Source organism: Salvelinus fontinalis, chromosome 23 (genome assembly GCF_029448725.1).
Source record: "Salvelinus fontinalis isolate EN_2023a chromosome 23, ASM2944872v1, whole genome shotgun sequence".
Taxonomy (NCBI): domain Eukaryota; kingdom Metazoa; phylum Chordata; class Actinopteri; order Salmoniformes; family Salmonidae; genus Salvelinus; species Salvelinus fontinalis.
Genome location: NC_074687.1, coordinates 46,225,345 through 46,248,315, shown reverse-complemented (window position 1 = coordinate 46,248,315; position 22,971 = coordinate 46,225,345). Strand labels below are relative to the sequence as shown.

Sequence of the window (22,971 nt, the reverse complement as noted above, 5' to 3'; positions counted from 1 at the left end):
TTCAGAAAACAAAGAATACTAAGGCCAGGGCGTAAAAGTACCCCCCACCAAAGGTGCGGACTCCAGCCGCAAAACCTGACAAAGAAGGGGAGGGTCCGGGTGGGCCAATCCTACGGCGGCGGCTCGGGTGCGGGACGTGGCCCCCACTCCACCATAGTTAATACCCGCTTTGGTGGCTCTGGCAGATCCTGGCTGACTGGCGGCTCTGGCAGATCCTGGCTGACTGGCGGCTCTGGCAGATCCTGGCTGGCTGGCGGCTCTGGCAGATCCTGGCTGGCTGGCGGCTCTGGCAGATCCTGGCTGGCTGGCGGCTCTGGAAGATCCTGGCTGGCTGGCGGCTCTGGCAGATCCTGGCTGACTGGCGGCTCTGGCAGATCCTGGCTGATTGGCGGCTCTGGCAGATCCTGGCTGGCTGACCGCTCTGGCTGGTCATGGCTGGCGGACGGCTCTGGCTGGTCATGGCTGGCGGACGGCTCTGGCTGGTCATGGCTGGCGGACGGCTCTGGCTGGTCCTGTCTGGCGGACGGCTCTGGCTGATCCTGTCTGGCGGACGGCTCTGGCTGATCCTGTCTGGCGGACGGCTCTGGCTGATCCTGTCTGGCGGACGGCTCTAGCGGCTCGGGACAGACGGGCAGCTCTGACGGCTCGGGACAGACGGGCAGCTCTGACGGCTCGGGACAGACGGGCAGCTCTGACGGCTCGGGACAGACGGGCAGCTCTGACGGCTCGGGACAGACGGGCAGCTCTGACGGCTCGGGACAGACGGGCAGCTCTGACGGCTCGGGACAGACTGGCAGCTCTGACGGCTCGGGGCAGACGGGCAGCTCTGACGGCTCGGGGCAGACGGGCAGCTCTGACGGCTATGGGCAGACGGGCAGCTCTGACGGCTGAGGCGCACAGTAGGCCTGGTGCGTGGTGCCGGAACTGGAGGTACCGGGCTGAGGACATGCACCTCAAGGCTAGTGCGGGGAGCAGCAACAGGACGCACAGGACTCTGGAGACGCACAGGAGGCTTGGTGCGTGGTGCCGGAACTGGTGGTACTGGTCTGGAGACACTCACCATAGGGCGAGTGCGTGGAGGAGGAACAGGGCTCTGGAGACACACTGGAAGCCTGGTGCATGGTGTTGGCACTGGTGGTACTGGGCTGGGGCGGGGAGGTATCGCCGGATAAACCGGACCATGCAGGCGTACTGGCTCCCTTGAGCACTGAGCCTGCCCAACCTTACCTGGTTGTATGCTCCCCGTAGCCCGACCAATGCGGGGAGGCGGAATAACCCGCACTGGCCTGTGTAGGCGAACCGGGGACACCATGCCTAAGGCTGGTGCCATGTATGCCGGCCCGAGGAGACGCACTGGAGACCAGACGCTTTGAGCCGGCTTAATGGCACCTGGCTCAATACTCAATCTAGCCCTGCCAGTGCGGGGAGGTGGAATAACCCGCACCGGGCTATGCACACGTACAGGAGACACCATGCGCTCTACCGCATAACACAGTGTCTGCCCGTACTCTCGCTCTCCGCGGTAAGCATAGGGAGTTGGCGCAGGTCTCCTACCTGACTTCGCCACACCCCCTTGTAGCCTCCCCCCAAGAAATTTTGGGGTTTTACTCACGGGCTTCCAGCCTTGCTTCCGTGCTGCCTCCTCATATCGCCTCCTCTCGGCTTTAGCTGCCTCCAGCTCTTCACGAGGGAGGCGATATTCTCCCGATTGTGCCCAAGGTCCCTTACCATTCAGTATCTCCTCCCAAGTCCAAGGATCCTGTGTATATAGCTCCTGCTGCTGCTTGACACGCTGCTTGGTCCTTTTGTGGTGGGTAATTCTGTCACGATCGTCCTAAGAAGTGGACCAAGGCGCAGCGTGAAAGAAAGACATCTTCTTTAATTCAATGAAGACGAAACAAAACGAACAAAAAACAGACGACCGTGAAGCTATATTAAACAAGATAGTGCTGACACATTTACATTTAAGTCATTTAGCAGACGCTCTTATCCAGAGCGACTTACAAATTGGTGCATTCACCTTGTGACATCCAGTGGAACAGCCACTTTACAATAGTGCATCTAAATCTTTTAACCTGTTATGGCTGCACGCTGAATATTGAAAAAACTGGAAAATGTGTGCACATTTTCAAACGGCCTCCTAAGAAACTTTTTATTTTCCAATATGCATATATTTACTACTGTTGGATAGATAACAGTCTGTAGTTTCTAAAAAGGTTTGAATTGTTTCTCTAAGTCGAACAGAAATATTTTTACAGCCATTTTCCCAGCCGAATTGAGTTTTCCAAAATGCGATGTGTCTCTTTAAGACCTTCTCTATAAAAGGCCATTTGACTTGGGACGATAGAGACACGTCACAGGCGTCCGTCAGACTGTAATGCGGAAGTGAGAATTGAAAGGAGTCGAATATCTCGTCCCTGGACTGAATAACACAACTTCTTGTGAGACCTGCGCAGTTAAAAAAAAAATCCAGGCGCGAAGGATAATTTGATCTCAGCTTCTGGAACAAGGTAGATAACGTTGAATATGATGCCTGACTACGATATTATTTGATACATGTCACAAAATCATCCTAAAGTATGTTTTTTCAATATACTTTAATTATATTATTGCAATTTATTCTGGACTTTAGATGTGAAACGACGGAAGAATTTTTTGAAGAAACGCTTTCTGGCGCAGCAATGCTATCGTGCTAGCTAACCAAAGAGGGAAATAATTCGTTCTGGAACCCAACTAAAGACTCTACTGGACATTGGACCCCGTTACAACATTCTGATGGAGTACCAAGAAAGATAAGACCCAATTTGGGATGCTTTTTCATATATATGTCGAACTGTTGAATGCTAACTCTGCTAACTGTGCTAGGCTAGCGCTTGACTAGAATCAATGCTGCCTTATGCTAGCTTCTGTTGTTAGCTAATATAACGATATATTGTGTTTTCGCTGTAAAACACTTCAAAAATCGGAAATGTTGGCTTTATTCACACGATATCTGTCTTTCATTAGTTATCCACCATATGTTTTTCTGAAATGTTTTATGAGGTGTAATTAGTAGCCGACGTTGGTGTATGTATTTTCTCTGGCTACTCCCGGCTGGATTCAGACTCAAGCTATGTATTAGCATTTTTGGGTAGCATCAATGTAAAACTGATTTATAGCTAAAATATGCACTTTTTATGAACAAAACATAGATTTATTGTGTAACATGTTATATGACTGTCATCTGAGGTCGTTTTTTCTGGGCTCTTTAGGTTGGTTTTAGTTTATTTCGGTTGGTTGTGCATGCTACTTCAATCATAATTCATACTTCATAATCATAATTCATACGTGTCTGTCCACTTTTGTATTTGGTGGTGAGCTAACATAAATATATGTGGTGTTTTCTCTGTAAAACATTTAAAAAATCGGACATGTTGGCTGGATTGACAAGATGTTTATCTTTCAAATGCTGTATTGGACTTGTTAATGTGTAAAAGTTAAATATTTTTAAAAAATAGATTTTGAATTTCGCGCCCTGCAGGGGTGTCATTTTCGGTCCGAGGTCGGGCTTGCACCCCAAACAGGTTTTAAGGGGGGGGGGGGGGGGGTCAGAAGGATTGCTTTATCCTATCCTAGGTATTCCTTAAAGAGGTGGGGTTTCAGGTGTCTCCGGAAGGTGGTGATTGACTCCGCTGTCCTGGCGTCGTGAGGGAGTTTGTTCCACCATTGGGGTGCCAGAGCAGCGAACAGTTTTGACTGGGCTGAGCGGGAACTGTACTTCCTCAGTGGGAGGGAGGCGAGCAGGCCAGAGGTGGATGAACGCAGTGCCCTTGTTTGGGTGTAGGGCCTGATCAGAGCCTGAAGGTACTGAGGTGCCGTTCCCCTCACAGACACTAAACATAGACATAGACCATTACCCACAAAAGCCTACTGTCTATGGCTGCCTTAAATATGGCTCCCAATCAGAGACAATGAATGACAGCTGTCTCTGATTGAGAACCATTCAGGCAACCATAGACTTGCCTAGACAACTATACTAAACACAACCCCCTATACAATACAACCACCCAAGAAGAGACAAATACATACAAACATCCCCTCTGTCACACCCTGACCTAACCAAAATATTTCAGAAAACACTCATACACTCATACGACGATCGTAACACCCTGCCCCTTTTTTTTCTAGGCATGTGCATGATAATGGTCCATTCTAAATCAAAACAAATTTCACACATATATTAGTTAGTATATGTAAAAACAAGATTCAATCAAGAATAGTCTGATGGGTGCCAATATTAGCCTAAGAATTGTGAATGATATATTATCACTTGGGAATGATGCCCAGCTTAAGGAAAGAAACAGCGCATGCCTTGTTTCTGCCACTTTTTCAAATCATAGCCGCACACATCATGTAGGCTAGCCCGTAGGCCTATACGGTTAAACTAAAATGGCCAAATAACTTCTTAAAACTAAGCACATTAATCAGCTTTACAATGAGTGTAGAGCCTAACTGGCATACAAGTTTGGGGAGATAATTTTTCACCATAAAAATGCACTTTTATAATAAAAGTGTTACATGCATATTTGCATTTGGGTCACTTTTGAGAATTGTGTTTTCCCGCTAATGGAACATTCATGCTTATAGCCTACTGCCATGTGCTCATTGCTATGCGTATAATGTGAAGAAATAGCCTCATAGTTTATCAACATTTTAAGCTAAATGTTCTGATCTGTTGCGTTAGCCTCATTACTTAAAACTTTTTTTTATGCTGGTGGTTGTATTCATTTGGGATCTATCGCATCCCACAACTGTCCCAGACAATGTTTTGAACATTTATTTCTCGCACAGAATAGAATAGGTCAACTTTTGTACAATGGGGGATAGTAGATTGACATTGGCTAGTGCTTTTGCTGTTCGTTAGGCCTACTCATCTTGTTGGCTGATGAATAGTAAATGTGGACAGTTCTTCCATTATCTTCAATATGCGCCTTGGAATTGGATAAGGACGTTTGCAGTTGCATCCGCGATGTGTCTGTCTTCACTTGTAGCCTGTGAGAAAGACCCAATCACGTGATGGAGAGCCATGTGAGTGATAGTCGCTTCGGAGCACGCAGAGAGAGGAATTATAATTATTATATTCGTCTCAAGGGCACAACAGCCACTGGCATTGATTTTTTTTAGGGGACATTACGGCCACACAAGGGCATGCCGCCGAGAAATTCAAGGAATTATCAAGCGCTTGTCAAATTGTGAATGTGAGACTGATGAAGTACGCAAAAAAACAAAGCCGAGCTTAGAATGCTTAGCTTAGCCTTAGAATGTACTGAAAATCAAAACATAAAGCCCAACATTTGTATCACAACTAAAGTTACATAAATAACTCTAAATCAAGCATATAGGACTACCTGTTTCTTTGTAATCCGCTCAACACAGAATAGCCGCATGTGCGCACTCCCTAAAATTGCTTGGAGAAAATGTCCTTTCTATTTTATTCAGCTATGTTCAATTGTATTCTTCATACTGTAAAAAAGTATAAAATAATGCCACGGAATTCTAAGCAAATCTTGTCTGCCAAATGAACTAGTCTTGCCCACAGTCATATGGCATAGCCAGTTCAGGGCTTTTCATAAGGACAACTCTGAGTATGCTCCTCTGTTCTTCTGAAATAGACTACATTTTCTTCATATCAGGTTTCTTTAGACCTGTCTAAAATAAGTAATGGATTTATTGTGGTGGTGTAGGCTAAAGTTCTGCAGCAGTGGCTTGTAAGCTATGCGTGGAAGATAGGAGATGCTACATTTGTTTATGTTAATTGACAGTCTATTACCGTGAGACCGGCAGTCAGTTGCTTGACAATCACCGGCTGACAAAATTTCATGACCGCCACAGCGTATCGGATGAAAATGGGAAGTAAATATATTCAGTATTCTGTTAAAATATGCCATTCCTGAGCCTGTATTATAGGCCAAATAGTATGGAGCACTTAATGATATGTTGCTGCCTGAATTTACATGCAGGTTTTGACATTAGAATCGTGGAATGAATTCTAGAAACCATGACATTGTGGCAATATTTGCACTCTTTTTGTGTTTTTGTTTTGTATAAAAGACGAAGGCTTTCTCGTTTCGAATTGACATTTTAAGACCACTTTGATATGTGCATGCTATTAGTAAGCAATGGGCTCAGGTAGAATAGTAGACCGGAGCTTTCTGTCCTGCCTCATGCCCATGTGACTGCATGATTCGAGTTGGAATGCTTTGTCTGAGTCGTTTGAGTTACCTAATTCAGACTGAATTGGATCAAATCCAAAATGTCACCCTATTCACTATACATTTGCACTACTTTTAGGTGCCATTTGGGATGCAGATGCAGACAGAACTTACTTCCCTAAAGACAAAGAAAGACTCTTGCTTCAAAATGTAGCATGACTAATGGAAGACAGCAAAAACATAGATTTTTCATTCAGTTGTTTTTCCAGTTGACTTTGATTGTTTTTCGATGGTGTATGTTAAATGGGATTATTACACAGCTCCAAATGTAGACCTTATAATGCTGTTCTTGGCGCCATTCGGTAGGTGTCAAATCCTGACGGTTCTTGTGTTTAATAAGTGTCTCTCACAAAAGATAGTTTAATCTCAATGGGACTGTATAGATAAATGTAAAATATTTTGTGTCATTGTTTTATTTTATTTTAAACTGATAATGAGCTATTAAAGATCCTAATAAATACTAAACATACACATTTAACACAATCTAATGACCCTGATAAGACATTTGGAATGTATAGCAAATTGGACCACATTCCCTATATAGTGTACTACTTTTTGACCAGGTCCTATTGGGCTCTTCTCAAAAGTAGTGCCCTGTAGGGGATAGGGCGCCATTAGGGACGTGGCCTTGGACTCATCGGCATAATGTAATTTCTTTTGCGTTGGGAGAATATCCTACCTCCCACTTTTGCTGCTTCAGTACGTTTGTGCATTCAGCTGACGTTTTCTGATTTCTGTTTTTACAGGTTTTGATGACCGGGACACAGATCTCTTCTTGTGCGACACCAACACCTGCAAGTTTGACGGAGAGTGTCTGAGAATTGGAGAGACAGTGACGTGCATCTGCAACTTCAAGGTGAGACACTGTTCAATGTTTTATTTTCATGTTTTCTTTTCATACGCAGTGATCATTGTTGCCACCTCGTTCGGTTGGAGTTGGATTTTTTATGGCGGGCTGCCGGGTTTGTTGTTTTTCAAATTAAGATGTTGGACTTTACCCAATGTTGATTTAACCAATACATCACTGGGAGTTCGTATATGGAGTGTGCGACTCACTTTATTTTCTTATAGTTTATTGGACTTTAATGTACAGAACATTCCATTTAAAGGGGCAATCTGTGATTGCTACGTCTATTTTTGGACTTTTAAATTCATGATATAGCCATTGATTCTTGAAGAATATAAATTATGAATGTGTTATGAGTTTAGTTCAAATTAGTTCAACTGTCTAACCTTATCATAACCGCCAAAATATAATATATATTGTATATATATTGTATATATACTTATTAAGCGTACTTTACTTTTTTGTTTGTTAACAATGTAATCGTAAACAAACATTGTGTAGCCTCAAAACATTATTATTTTATTGTCATGGATGTTCAGTCTTTGCATCCATTGCTCTGTCTATGAACTTGAGAGTGGTTACATTTTTCCAGACATATTCCTCAGCTGGTAACCGAAACACCCACCAGCTATCAAGAGGGAGGGGACTACACTGTATAGTACAGACATAATTTACTACTTCTCATAAAACTGAATGTCACTCTCAGTCATGGTGGCTGTTTAATGCATTCCACTTTATTGATGTTATTGCCATTGACAAAAAAAAAAAAGATTTAAATACCCTCATTAGTAACATAAATCCAGTGAATGATGCTGTACTTGATGACTGCTTATGGTTCACTTTATTACCAATCTATAACAAAAAGGCAGCAAACCAGCCATCCATTGATAGATGTTTGTATTACTTTCACCTCATTCAAATGAATATACTCTACATTGCAAATGTAAATGATTATACTGAGATAAAGCATAAGGATATGCCTTATGCGTTTCAGCTCGAAACTCTCTTCCGATGCGGCAAGCTTATCAGCGCACCCAGCGCCGACACTCAAGGCAGACGACACTCGATCGGTCGCTTGCTTTAATCTCAATTTCGTGCTTCCCTGGGAGCGGACATTAGTGGAAGCGCACAGATAAATGACATTACCTCTCCATTTCTCATCCCTGAGATCTCGTACTGATCGTGGATGCCATTCGGGATCTCTGTGAAGCATAGCGAGGAGCGGGTCACACCGCTTTCCTTTCGTACTTACTTAATACCGGTTTGGCCTTGGGTCACGGCCTGCCGTGGCATCCTGTGTCTCTGTGTGTATGGACGGGACGGGACCTGACGTCAATGCGCTTTAACCTAATAGCCGCCATGTCTTTATTCCATTAACCATTGTAATTCAGCAAACATGATTCTCTTATAGGGGTAGGCTGTGTCTGAGGGGGTTGTGTACTTCTACACACACACACACACACACGCACACGCACACGCACACGCACACGCACACACACACACTTTAAGCTCCTGAGGGGTTACGTGCAGTATAGCTGTGAGGAGGAAGTCGGTTTGATCTGCGAGAATCAATGGATGCTATTCAACGGCGGGATGTCCTTTCAGCGACCATGTTAGATAGCTAGTCCATCTCACACTGCCTCTTTTGAGGAGCTGAGGCTCGGGCCTTTAGCGGGACTCGCTATCACTACCACACAACAAGATGTGTGTGCGCTACAGTTTCACAGTCACGTGAATCTCGGACCTGCTGTGAAATATTCTTGTTATCGTTTTATGATATCATCCATTCGTGTCGGATTTGGACTATTTCTAGCATCTCAGTGAATTTATTTCAAGAATGCTATTGTTTCAACGGCCCTGGCTTGCTCTTCAAGGTATAGTTTTGACCCTGTCTATAATGTGTTCTGTAACTCCAATTTGTGGTTGTGACATTTTCTCTGCTGTAATACATTATATCTATCTGCCTCTGACTGGCTTTCAGCATTGTAATGTCATTTTGTGTATCAGTCCACAATGTTGCTCTTATTTCCTCTAATATCTGGTTGCTACTGGCTATTCAGCATGTTTATGTCATTTTCTTTCTAATGTTAGGTTGTGACAGTACTTCAAAGCTGGCGGGAGCTAATGCAAGTCGTGTTGTGGATGTGACAGTGGACCAGAACAACATGTCCTTTCTACCTCTCTCAGAGCAAACACTTCCACCAGAAAGCACTCTCATACACACACCCAAACACACACACACACACACACACACACACACGCTACTGACGAACCATAGCTTACCCACGGAGCAGTCCCTGGTGGCATTCAGGAGGCCATAATAAGAACACTCCTGATGGAGACCTTCTTCCATGTATTCGTATACATTTATGATCCTTTTATCAGTGAACCGTTTGTGATGGAGTCGTACAGTCCATAGAGCTGTAATTCCCAGGCGCAGCCTTGGATAACGGGCACCTAGGGACACTGGAATAACAGGTACCCTGGTTTAAGATGATGACGGCTGTTCAAATATTCATTAGTGCTTGTAGTGAAACTAAAGTGCAGGTGTCAGGAAGTGGTTAAGTATTTGATTGGGAGTTGTTACACTAGCACCCTCTTAGCAGAGACAGGTACTGTATCATCACTAACGTGACATGCCACTATGATCGGATAAGACATGATAGAATATGTTTAACCTCCTATTGATTTTGTTATCTGGCTCCCCCTTCCTCCTTCTTTCCATCGAACCCCTTATCTGTTCTTCCACTCCCTTCCTCATCTTCCTCATCTCTCCAGCTGACTCTCTACCCCCTGCCTCTCTCTCTACACTCTTAGAAATGAAAGGTGCTATCTAGAACCTAAAAGGTTATTTGGCTCTCCCCATAGGAAAACCCGTTGAATAACCTGTTTTGGTTCAAGGTAGAACCCTTTTGGTTCCAGGTGGAACCCTTTCCACAGAGGGTTCTACATGGAACCCAAAAGGGTTCTACCTGAACCAACAAGGGTTCTCCTATGGGGACAACAGAAGAACCCTTTTGGTTAGTAGAGGTTTTTTGGACCCGTAAGCCCCTTGAGAGTTCCATTGGGCAGCAGGTAGCCTAGTGGTTAAGAGATTGGGCTAGTAACTGGAAGGTTGCTGGTTCAAATCCCTGAACTGACTAGGTGAAAAAGCTGTTAATATGCACTTGAGCAAGGCACTTAACCCTAATTGCTCATATAAGTCACTCTGGATAAGAGTGTCTGCTAAAATGTAAATGTTTGTCATAGTGGTCTGCAAAACTGACTCCCACCGTTTGCATGACAATTGTGCCAATTCAAATCAGTGCGAAGAAGAGCCCAGCACTGGTGGCAGCTCCCCTTAGAGCTGTGTCTTTGGGAGCTAATTCAGATTGACTGAAGGGCAATGTTGATAGATGGGCACAACTGTAGTGTCCATGCTGTTTTAGGTCATGGAAAGGCCAGACTGGCAGTCCTTTGGTGTGTGGGCCGTAGATGAACCTGTAGCAGTAATAGGAACATGTTTAGTACGGTAAACTCACTGGTGAGGGTCAGGTTTTGGTGGATGCATTAGCCCAACTAGCTCATGTGACCATGTTAGAAATTAAGATGAGATCTAAAGATATTTTCCTACATTTATCACTCGAGGCAGAAAAGCCCTCACAACCCAACCAGTCACCCAAATGAACACCATGAAAATGTATGCAATGTCTGGCCTCCAAGTTGCCTTTTTCCCTTATTCAGTCAAGGCAGTGGGCTGGGGGGCAAGGCTATCTCCTCAGGAAGGTAGCATCTGTGTCAGCTCCTTGGCGGCTCTAGCTGGCCTGTCAGACACTATTAGAGCAGAGCCCATCTCCGGTGACTGCACTGGGGCCTAATCAAGAGGAGACTGCCAACCGGTTAAAGAGCAGAAGCACAAGCCAAGCAGCCCCCAGTCTATCTCTCCCCCCAACCGTCATAGCAGACTAGCATCTGCAACCATGGCAAGGCATCATGGGAGTTTGTCAATCACTCAGACAATGCTCAACACATTTCTGTCTGGGGGATAGAAGGAATACATCACCAGGTTTGACATAGAACCGATTTTATCCTGGGATGGTGTTCCTCAGGAATTAGCTGTTGGTCCATTGCCTTTTGTTATTGACCCCCACTGACATAAGCTCCCTCGGATGTGTCTTGGGTAATGTGGAGTGTTGTTGAGGCGACGGCTGAGCCACACCAAATCAACTGAACCTGGGAGTTGTTGTCTGTGCTTCTGGCTCTGTATTGGAATTATATCTGATTTGGCACCAACTTTGGACTAGAAGCAACAAAGTACTTTAACACCCACTTTTGGATTGAAGACTGTACAGATTGTGCCCTTGGACGAGGAGAGAATGAACAACTAATGTTACAGTATCTTTGTGGGTGTTTGTCTCTGGGTGTTTGTCTCTCAATGCAGTGACGAACACCCATTGCTATCCACTGCCTCCTCCCGTTTCGCAGTTCGTCTTTACCAAAGCCTTTCTCGGTTGTATTCTTTTCCCTGATGGAAGGTCAGAGCTTACCCCCGGTGTGGAGCTAATGATCTGACAAAAGCCCCTGATTTTACGCTCTCTGTCCCCCGAGCTCTGTGCCGTGTCAGAAACACTGTACCAGACATCCATCACGCTTCAAGGTCGACTGACAGATGAGAGCTCTGCATCAGAGACTGAGACGCCATCTCAGGCGAGAACATCTGTCTCTTGTCATGAGCCACAGGTACCCCTGCTTCTGGAACCAGTGGGTCATCTCAGGCAGAGGCTTAGAGAGATGTCGCTTTGATTAGTATGAGCAGACGTAAGAAAATACTATGCCTCGGGGTCTTTTGAGTGGAAATCGTGTACCCGTGAATACGGCACATTGTGTGGATCAAATGGTGGAGTGATTCAATGAGAATCAGAACGTGCCGTGCAGTACGGTTGCTATCTTCTGAGTGTTGTAGAGATGTTTATTATTGATTGGGGTGAATCATAGCCTTGGGATGTATTTCATAATCGAGAGCTTGCTTTAATGGATACAGGAAATGCGTGAGGTTAGCGTTTGTCAGTGTGTGTCTGTTTCCGTGTGTTTTATTTTCTGTGTTTGTGCATACATGTTTGTGACGTTGCGTTGTCGTCCAACAGGAAGCTAAACCTTTAACATCACTCACAGTAAACAGAGAGTGATGGTATTAATGAAAAATATATATAATGAAGAGGGAAAAAAAACATTCAGAGGGGGCGGATGGATTCTTTACAGGGCAACCGTCCACTGCTTGGCAACCCATGGCCCAGACTTCAAAGAGTTTTTGTGACCATGCTGAGTAAATGGCCATAATCTAGCTATAATGGGTCCGGCAGCAGCTGACTAGAATATCAATGTTAATCGCCAATGGTGTGGCTTGTGCTAGTTGACATGGTGCTCTATGGGGTCAAGCTGAGAAGATCTTCAAGTAGACAACCTCTGAAACAAATATATCTGTGAGGTTCATTGGAAAATCACTCGTGCAGGTGTCAATTTGGAAGCCCATTGATATTGAATGCAGAGATGTGGTTTTCATATTACAGGTTTATATTTTAGACCCTCACACATGGTAATGGCAAAAATATTGATATGGCAATTCATTATGTGACAAAAGTGACTCACAATAACACAGAACTTTCTCTGAACACAGTAATGGCCTGGCAATTGTTATTGTCTGTCAATGGAATTTTGATGACATGACATAGGTTTATGCTATTTGTGTATTTCTCAAATGTCTGAAATGTCTGATTTTCTTTATTTTGTTTGTATGTTGATATTATTTCTATTTGTTTAATTGCAAGGCAAATATCTATTACGAGGAGGATCTCCAATCCCATCTAATCTATTACTAACTGCATCCTATTGTACAAATGCTTGTGCACATATGTTTCCTTTACCACTCCCTAATATCTCCTTTGGCAGGTAAAGACATTCTCAGCTAAGCCAGTTAAGTCTCGATGTACTGTACGTAACCAGGTCTAGGATGAAATCCTATTTATTTATTATGCATGCTTAATTTCACTGGTGTGTAGTACCTTGATGGGTAAGGTTTACACCTTTTTAGGATTATTCAATTTGTTTTAATGCACTGAGCAGCAAGTTAACTCACGTGTAACAACAATGAGGGAACACATTTAATAAACCACAAAGTTTACCAGGTCTTTGTCCAAAATGACTCTATGATTACTGTAGTATTATTAGGAAAAATATGTTGAAAAAAATTGTTATGGAATTGTGTGTTGATTTTCACAGCTGTGTTATAAATACAAAAGTTACATTTTACATCATGCTTCCATAACCTTATGGTCATTTTTATGCTTATCTACTGGACTAAAGTATATCCCAGGCTCACGCAGTCTTATAGTACAAAGTCAACTGTGCGTCCCAAATGACACCCTACTACCTAGGACACGACTTTTGACCAGAGCACTATGGGCCCACATGGAAGGGAATAGGGTGCCATTTGGGACGCACCCAACCCGTTTTTACAGAGCCTCTGTTCCATCCCCTCATCACTATGTTTATATCTTTCTCTACTGTCAGATTCTGCTTGTCTGAATGTAATCGGGCCCTGCCAAGCCTTCTGTGAATAGCGAGCCTTCTGTTCACTATTCACTTCGCTCCACAAAATTCAAATGGACTGACTAATTGTTTCTTTTATTCTTGGGTAGATGGGCAGGTAGATAAATCCTCATTTCAATGGATGATTAGCTGGATCGGTAGTTGATTCATTTATTGATTCTGATGGGCTGTCATGTTTGGTTTGTACAGGTGTTAGATTCATTTAACTCTCCAATTTACAAACACTAAAATGTGCTTGGTCCGTTTATTACACATACATATACAGACAGCGATGATTGTACTCTCGCTCTCTCTCTCTCCTCCTCTTCCTCTCCACCCCTCTCTCTTCCTCGCCATCCCTCTCTCTTGCTCTCTCCCTTTTTGTTAAACCTTGTCAGACAACTGCTATGGACAACTGCTTTGTGTGATGTCACCTGCAATTGCAAGTAGGCATTTTCAACATAGTGTACAAAGTGCCCTGGCCCCTGTGTTTGTGTGTCAGGCCAGTCTCACAAGCAGGTAGACAACAGGTCTACATGTCCATTCCTTATTTCTCTGCCCGAATACAGAGAAAGTAAGGTTAGGTTGGTGTTGCAGAGGGGGCTTGCTCACAAGGCAGAGCCACAGCAGCCCCTGCAGGCGGATTTGGGAACTACAGCTCAGCCAGCAGCCCGGAGTACTTACAATGGGATGGGTTAATGTAGATAGGCAAAGACACATACAGTACATCCATACACACACACATGGACAATAGTACACTCCATTATCTCCTAGGTAGTTGAAATGCTGCCCTGTGCACCAGGTTTCGTAACAGAGGGGGGCTGAAGCTCCGTTTCGGAGGTGTGGTCTGTTTTGAAAGGCCCAGTGCGGGCATAGAAGGCTGTGCCATATGGCCTTAGCCCATCGCTTTAGCTCACTGTCTGCAGAGAAAAATGGGGGATCAAATTCTCTCAGCTTCTGTCTGTCCCTTTCTCCATCCCGTCCTTCCAATTCACCCCCTCCCCCCTCTCTTGCACTCATTCACCCCCCTCTCTCTCTCATTTGCACTCAATCCCCACTTCTCCATATCTCTCCATAGCACGTTTGCCTATGTTTCTCTGCCACGTGCTCCTTCATGTCTTTTCCTCTCCATCCTCCAGGTTTCTGTCTGTCACTCTGATTCCTCCTACCCACATTGCCTGTTTATCCCCCTGCATGCCTTCTTTCTCTCTCCTCTCTTCCTCTCCTCCTCCTCTCCACCATCCTCCATTATCGAAAAGGACGAGAGACACACTGGGCAACTGAGAACCGTGAGACATCAAGGCTCAACGGCATCTTTGTGCCTGCATAGATGTGCTCCGAGACGGGGGGGGGGGCTGGATTCACACCTCCCTAAGAGATGGATGTTTAAATCCCTTTCACTTCCCTTAGGGGAGAAAAAGATAGGGAGAAGATCATACTAAGAGAGGGTTTATAGAGAAACAGGCACACTCCAAGACGCCCGCAGGGTCCTGCCAGGCATCTTTCCCTCAGTTGCATCATGTCTGGCAAAATACATTCCTGGTGTAAAAAAACACTGAGCCAGATGGAGAGAGGGAGAGGAGGATAAAAACATACAATATAAGCCACCCAGGTCCTCTCTGTAGAATTGGCCCTCCTTTCTTTCTCTTGAGAAGGGGGAGAGAGGGAGAGTTCTTCCCTCTGTCCTTGAGCTATCAAGTTCTTTCATCCCTTCTCTTTTTTCACCGTTTCTTTCTTGTTCCTGTCTCTCATTTCTTCCCAGTATCCCTCTCTTTCTCCAACCCTGTGTTTCTTTCCTCTACTCTCTCCTTCACTTTTCCTCACCCTCCTCTGTCTATCCACCTTTTCCCCCCTCTCCATTGCTTTCCATCTCGAACTGTCCTTTTCTCTACCCCCTTCTCAACCTTACTCCTCACCCTCCCTCTCTATCTTCCTTTTTTCCCTCCCTCTGGCTTTCTATCTCCAACTCTCTTCTTTTCTCTACTCCTGGCTCACTCACTCTCTTTCTCCATCCCTATCTCTCTCTCTCTCTTTGATCAGGAGCCAACCCTCTGTCTCTTCCTCCCTCCCTGCATTATGCCACCCTCCCTTACTCTCTCAGCCAGTTAAAAATGTTGCCGCTCTGTAGCCCTGCATCGCTTTCAGGCTCCAGAATCGATGGCATGGATATTTTTGTACTGCTCCTGGCAGTCGACAGACTGTATGTGTGTGGGTATGTTTTCAAGTTTTGTTAGTCGTATGTACAGGATACACATGGAATACACAGTCCAACAAAATTCTTACTTGCAGGTTCTTTCTCGACAATGCAACAACAATAAGAAATAATACAAACATAAAGTAAATGGCTCAGTAGTATAGAAGAATAGAATAAACATGTTAGCATAAGTATATTCAGAACAGCCTCAATTTGGCGGGACACTCTGCAAGGTGTCGAAAGCATTCCACAGGGATGCTGGCCCATGTTGACTCCAATGCTTCCCACAGTTGTTTCATGTTGGCTGGATGTCCTTTGGGTGGTGGACCATTCTTGATACACACAGGAAACGGTTGAACCTGAAAAACCCAGCAGCGTTGCAGTTCTCGACGCACTCAAACCGGTGCATGCCGAATTTCTTACGCCGCCTTAGTAAGTATATGCTCTGTTGCGCCCTCTGACAAGAGTGATGGTGTTGTTGGTCCATGTCAAGTCCCCAGTAACGTGGATGTTGAGGAACTTAAAACTGCTGACCCTCTCTACTGCAGTCCTGTTGATGTAGATGTTTGAGTTTGTGCATGTGTTTGTGCGCACGTGCGTGTTTGTATGCGTTAGCGTGTGTGTATGTTTACATTGTTCTGCTGGAGTGTGAACAGATGAAATGACAGCCTACTGTGTGGTTTGCCATCCTGTAGACCTGCACACATTATAGTTAATCTATCAGGGGCCTGTATTAGCCAGTTTGTCTCCTGTGGGACCCAAACTGTGGGCCCAAGTTGCCCTTGTGATATCACATGTGGCAGTGACAAATTGTTTCATGGTTTGCTTTTTCAGACATTTTTAGCGTATGTGCTACAAGTCTTTACAGTATTTGCAGTGGCTTGTTGTTTAGAACAGTTTAAAGTGGAATCAAAATGCAATAGATATATTTATCCTATTGTATATACAGTAGCCTACAGAGATTACGTGGGTATACACTGCCATTCAAAAGTCGGGGGTCACTTAGAAATGTCTTTGTTTTTAAAGAAAAGCAAAAAAAAATCCATTAAAATGACATCAAATTGATCATAAATACAGTGTAGTTGTTAATGTTGTAAATGACTATTGTAGCTGTAAACGGCAGATTTTTCTAAGGAATATCTACATAGGCACACAGAGGCCCATTATCAGCAACCATCACTCCTGTGTTCCAATGGCACGTTGTGTTAGCTAATCCTAGTTGATCATTTTAAAAGGCTAATTGATCATTAGAAAACCCTTTTGCAATTATGTTAGCACAGCTGAAAACTGTTGTCCTGATGAAAGAAGCAATAAAACTGGCCTTCTTTAGACTCGTTGAGTATCTGGAGCATCAGCATTTGTGGGTTCGATTACAGGCTCAAAATGGCCAGAAACAAAGAACTTTCTTCTGAAACGTGTCATTCTATTCTTGTTCTGAGAAATTAAGGCTATTCCATGCGATAAATTGCTAAGAAACTGAAGATCTCGTACAACACTGTGTACTACTCCCTTTACAGAACAGTGCAAACTGGCTCTAACCAGAATAGAAAGAGGAGTGGGAGGCCCCAGTGCACAACTGAGCAAGAGGACAAGTACATTTGAGTGTCTAGTTTGAGAAACAGACGCCTCACAAGTCTTCAACTGGCAGCTTCATTAAATAGTACCCGCAAAACAGAAAAGTAATAGGAAATCAAATCAAATCAAATTGGTCACATACACATATTTAGCAGATATTATTGCAGGTGTAACGAAATGCTTGTGTTCATAGCTCCAGTGCAGTAGTATCTAACAATTCACAACAATATACACAAATCTCAAGGTAAATAATGGAATTAAGAAATATATACATATTAGGATGAGCAATGTCAGAGTGGCATTGACAAGAAATACAGTAGAATACCGTATATACTGTACATATGAAATGAGTAACAGTATGTAAACATTATTAAAGTTACCAGTGTTCCATTATTAAAGTGGCCAGTGATTCCATGTCTATGTGCATAGGGCAGCAGCCTCTAAGGTGCAGGGTTGAGTAACCGGGTGGTAGCCGGCTAGTGACAGGGACTAAGTTCAGGGCAGGGTACTGGGTGGAGGCCGGCTATTGATGACTAATTAACAGCCTGATGGCCTTGAGATAGAAGCTGTTTTTCAGTCGCTCTGTCCCAGTTTTGATGCACCTGTACTGGCCTCGCCTTCTGTGGCTCAGGTGGTTAATATTTTTTTGGCCTTCCTGTGACATCGGGTGCTGTAGATTACCTGGAGGGCAGGCAGTGTGCCCCCAGTCATGCGTTGGGCAGACCGCACCACCCTCTGGAGAGTCCTGCGGTTGTGGGCGGTGCAGTTGCCTTTACCAGACGGTGATTCAGCCCGACAGGATGCTCTCAATGGTGCATCTGTAAAGGTTTGTGAGGGTCAAGACAAATTTCTTCAGCGTGCTAAGGTTGAAGATGCACTGTTGCTCTTTCTTCACCACACTGTCTGCGTGGGTGGACCATTTCAGATTGTCAGTGATGTGTAGGCAGAGGAACTTGAAAGCTTTTTACCTTCTCCACTGCGGTCCCGTCGATGTGGATAGGGGCGTGTTCTTTCTCTGCTGTCTCCTGAAGTCCACGATCATCTCCTTTGTTTTGTTGACGTTGAGCGAGAGGTTCTTTTCCTGACACCGCACTCCGAGTGCCCTCACCTCCTCACTGTAGGCTCGTTGTTGTTGGTGTTCAAGCCCACTACTCCTTCATTTTGTTGACGTTTTAGGGCGTGGTTATTTCTAAAATGTCTAAAAACCCGTTTTCGCTTTGTCATTATGGAGTATCGTGTCTAGATTGATGAGTTAAAAAAAAAATCTATTTTAGAATGAGGCTGTAACATTACTTTCTGAATGCACTGTATCTGCAAATGTTTGTTTGTGCACACACACACACACCGAAAGCCAGGGAGAATTATTGCCACCTGCAATGCCAGCCACTCAGCCATTATTCAAGGCATAATAGAGTCCAGTGAAAGGGACTTTTCTAAATTGTGGTCACACATGCCTGCCTACAAGGGCTACATAAGTTAAGTGCCTCACTTGAGTACTAATGTTAGATTTGAAGCAAACACTCTCTGTAAAAGTGTCTGACGGAAGTAGCTAGAAAGTTGGAATATTGTTTGAAGGCACTACCCTCTCCTTAAGTCCGTTATCAAACTTTAAAGCCAAACTGTATTCATCCACAATACTTCAGTTCAACAAAGTTACTATTGTACTACGCAAATCAAGCTTTGTTAGAGAAAGAAAGTTATATCTTTTTCTCAACAATTGAGCCAAGCTGTCAAGCTGTACTGTGCTGGCCTGCTTATCCGTTGTTATGACTCTCCTGTGAGGATACGAAGGATCAGGTTACAGTGAGTACGCTCTACAACACCCTCTCCCGCAGAGGGGGTGAGGGGTGAAGTTGGCTGTTTTATGACGGTCGTAAATACCTTGTAGAAACTCTGCCTTTGGGCTCTGCAGGATTGAGGGGGAAGAAAGCTTTTGTTACAAGGAGATTACTCCCGCCATAACTACAACATCAAAAGGCTGGATAATGAAACAATATTTCTGTAATCCAAACATTGGGAATGGTTCGTGGGTATTTAAAGAATAACCATGTCCAAAAGTTGTTGTTTTGTGATATCAGTAAGGACGGTATAACTAAATAATTGTACATCTGCAAATGTATACGTCCCAGTTATCAGATTCACATCTAAATGGTGTAGAACTTAAATGTTTAAATATGAACTATTTATGATGTACATAGGGCAGCAGCCTCTAAGGTGCAGGGTCGAGTAACCGATTGGTAGCCGGCTAGTGACATGGACTTCTAAATGAGAGAATTGTTTTTCATGTAAAGTCTTAACGAGTCAGTGACCACACCCTCGTGAGCATTGACATTATGTCGGCGTCATAGAACGCCCCTTTTGCCAGAGTGCATAAAACCCCTTGTGAAGAACTAACATATCAGACCAAGTAGGCAGATGGTGTTGAACCTGACGTCACAAATGGTTAGAATCTACGAGACCAGACAAACGTGGAGTGTGGATGCGCGTTGAAATGGTAGGAATTGAAATCTCTAGAGACCAGTACATTGCCGGTTTGCTACGGGCGTGTAAAATGGTTCTAGCTCTACATTAGCCCAGAATATACATGCGGCGCAAGCTGAATATGTCACAAATGGTCAGGAACTCTCAACGAGTGAAGAAGATAAAGACTACACATTCACAGTCTGCAGCTGTATATGTAAAATAGTCTAGGAATCTCAACCGAAGATGAGAAAAGAAGAACATTTCCCTATCGAACGAACATTGGTACGTCTGGAAGATCCGTCTAACAGACACTCCGAGACCAACCTACTACAACTACAAAGGACATGGTGACCTCTGGTGGACAACCAGAGACTTACACAACCAGAGACTTTGTCAAATTACTCTCCGTAGATGAATCGAGTGTTTTCAGAGGGACAGCAAAGACATACACACGTAAATATGTACATTACAATTATTTCAAATGAGCGGACATTCATGTGCCAAGTATTTACATTCCCATGAGCATAGTTATCAGCTGAATGTACGACAGTGGAATTCCTTTGTCTCTCCCTTTCCCTCTCTTTTGAATCCACCATTTTGTGTAACAAGACATCATATCAGGTTAGTCCACTAGGGACTTTTCATTGCATTATGTAGTAATCAATGTGTATTCTATCCTGTTTGTATGTTTATGTAATTCTGTGTGATTAGTTAGAAAATAAATAATTAAGCCAATTTGTGTATTGCTGATTCATCATGGAGACTAGGGTTCGTGCAGATTTATAGGACATTACGATGTTCAGAATGAGACTGAGATATGAGTTAATAAAAATGAATAGGTGACTGCTATGAAATCGATATATTTTGATATTCTTTCGGGAAACGGTACCTCATTAAACAAATGTTTCCCGCGGTGCAACAGGTAACTGAGTTAATTGTTACAGGATGAATTTAATCACATGATAATAACAGTTAATTATTCAAGAAATAGAATGTCATTACATTAATAATAGTCACGACACGATCTACCACAATTGCTGAAACCGTGCTGGAAAGAATCATGTGAGAAGAACATATCCAAGCCAGTACACTATGGTTTGGTTAGCACAATAGTGTGAAAAGTTGGATTGTCTCACGATTCCTTTATTCAAGATAAGAACCTACATGCATGTTGATGTAGTCTAGCGCTTAGCAAGGGTCATGTTCATTAGGGAATCCAACAGGAAATGTTTTAAAACATTTTACAGTGGCAAATGGAAATGAGTGTTTTGATTGGGCATGTCCATGTAGTCCCTCCCTGTTTGTCAGTTTTGTTCTGATTGGTGCCTGAACAAGACCATAGTGAATCTGTTGGCGAAATGTTCCTGTAGGTGTCCTGGAGGGCAGGCGGTGTGCCCCCGGTGATGCGTTGGGTAGACCGCACCACGCTCTGGAGAGCCCTGTAGTTGCACGAGGTGCAGTTGTCTTTACCAGGCGGTGATATAGTCCGACAGGATTCTCTCAATGGTGCATCTGTTAAAGTTTATTAGGGTCTTAAGGGCCAAGCCAGATTTCGTCATCCTCCTAATATTGAAGAGGCGCTGTTGAGCCTTCTTCACCACACTGTCTGTGTGGGTGGACTATTTCAGATTGTCAGTGATGTGTACGCAGAGGAACTTGAAGCTTTTCACCTTCTCCACTGCGGTCCCATTGATGTGGATGGGGGCGTGCTCTCTCTGCTGTCTCCTGAAGTCCACGATCAGCTCATTCATTTTGGTGACGTTGAGGGAGAGGTTATTTTCCTGGAACCACTCCGTCAGAGCCCTCACCTCCTCCATGTAGGCTGTCTCATTATTGTCAAGGAAATGTATAAACCTTCTAGACGATTACGTGAAACCCAGAATGCATTGTATGTCAACAAACATGGCTCCACACACTTAGCTGGAATTAGATTAGCTCATCATAATCAGTACAACCTTCAAACAAGTATTTTACACACATAATATGTGCCCATTATAATCTATTCCTCGTTGGTGTTGATTTCAGCCTGTCCATTTGGTGATGGTATATCCCTCATTAAATACATTGGACATGTACACTGTCCAGACAGTTCTTTGATGGTTCGAACGCCGGTATTTTTTGCAGGCTCCGTGTGTCTGTAAGCACCACACTGTGTCACTCCATCCTGGCTGTGTGTGTGTGTGTTTTCTTGTACATCGAATGAGAGAACTGACTGATTTACAGTTCATGAGGGCTGCCTAATCAAATATATGACATTTTGGAAAGATGTGACCTTTTTAACCCTTCGAAACAGCCCCAATGACTCCAATTGAAAGCACTTCCTGTTGTCACAGGAAGCTGAAAGTAAACACATATCCTCATTGGAGCAGTCTTTTACAGAATCCTGAGGTTAGTCTTTACGTTAAGAACTGACTGATTTACAGAGGGTTGAATGCATTGTGTGTTTTTCAGTAACTGTAGGTTGTGAAATCAAAACCACTTTTAGGTTCAATTTAACGGTTCTTCCGCTGTCACCCAAAAGCACCTCAAATTTAGGTCAGGCTTCATTTTGGGAGTACTTTTTTGCACGGTCGCTGCGGTCAGACCAAGCGAGCTAGGTCAAGTGGGGCATCTCCTTGAACTCGGCACGGCCTAGAGACTATGGTGATTCCATTTGTTTCCCTTTCTGTGATGATTTAAGCCTGCACATTTCTGGATTTCAGCCCTATTTGATGGTAAAGTTCATACTTCCCCTTTAGGATATGAAGAGGACCATTCAATCTTTTCATGTTGATATCTGTAGAGGTACAGCTGACCTTGAACACATGGCAAAAATAATTTAGAAAATTGCCTGCACAGAAGCAGAGTTAGAGCATAACCTGTAAACCCATGTTATCGTTAGGGAGAAACTTGGATGTGTCACACTAAATGAACCGGCGCACGCAGCTAGAATAACTCTGTGACTTATCCACCCCAACCTGCCCCCTGAAGAGCCCATCGAAAACAGTGTGTCTCTCTGTGACTTAGAGGCCGCAATACGTCCATAGCATCATTAAATCACTACTAGTCATTCTTCATTCCGAGGCTACTATTTGCAT

The 22,971-nt window shown here is 43.9% G+C and overlaps 1 protein-coding gene across 1 annotated transcript in view; it reads left to right on the top strand.

Annotated features, from left to right (window-relative positions):
- Positions 1-22,971, top strand: part of tmeff2a (transmembrane protein with EGF-like and two follistatin-like domains 2a) — a 172,633-nt gene that overhangs the window by 31,234 nt on the left and 118,428 nt on the right. The window contains exon 2 of the mRNA XM_055879048.1: positions 6,998-7,107. Coding sequence (XP_055735023.1) covers positions 6,998-7,107 — 110 coding nt within the window. The remainder of the gene's footprint in view (positions 1-6,997; positions 7,108-22,971) is intronic.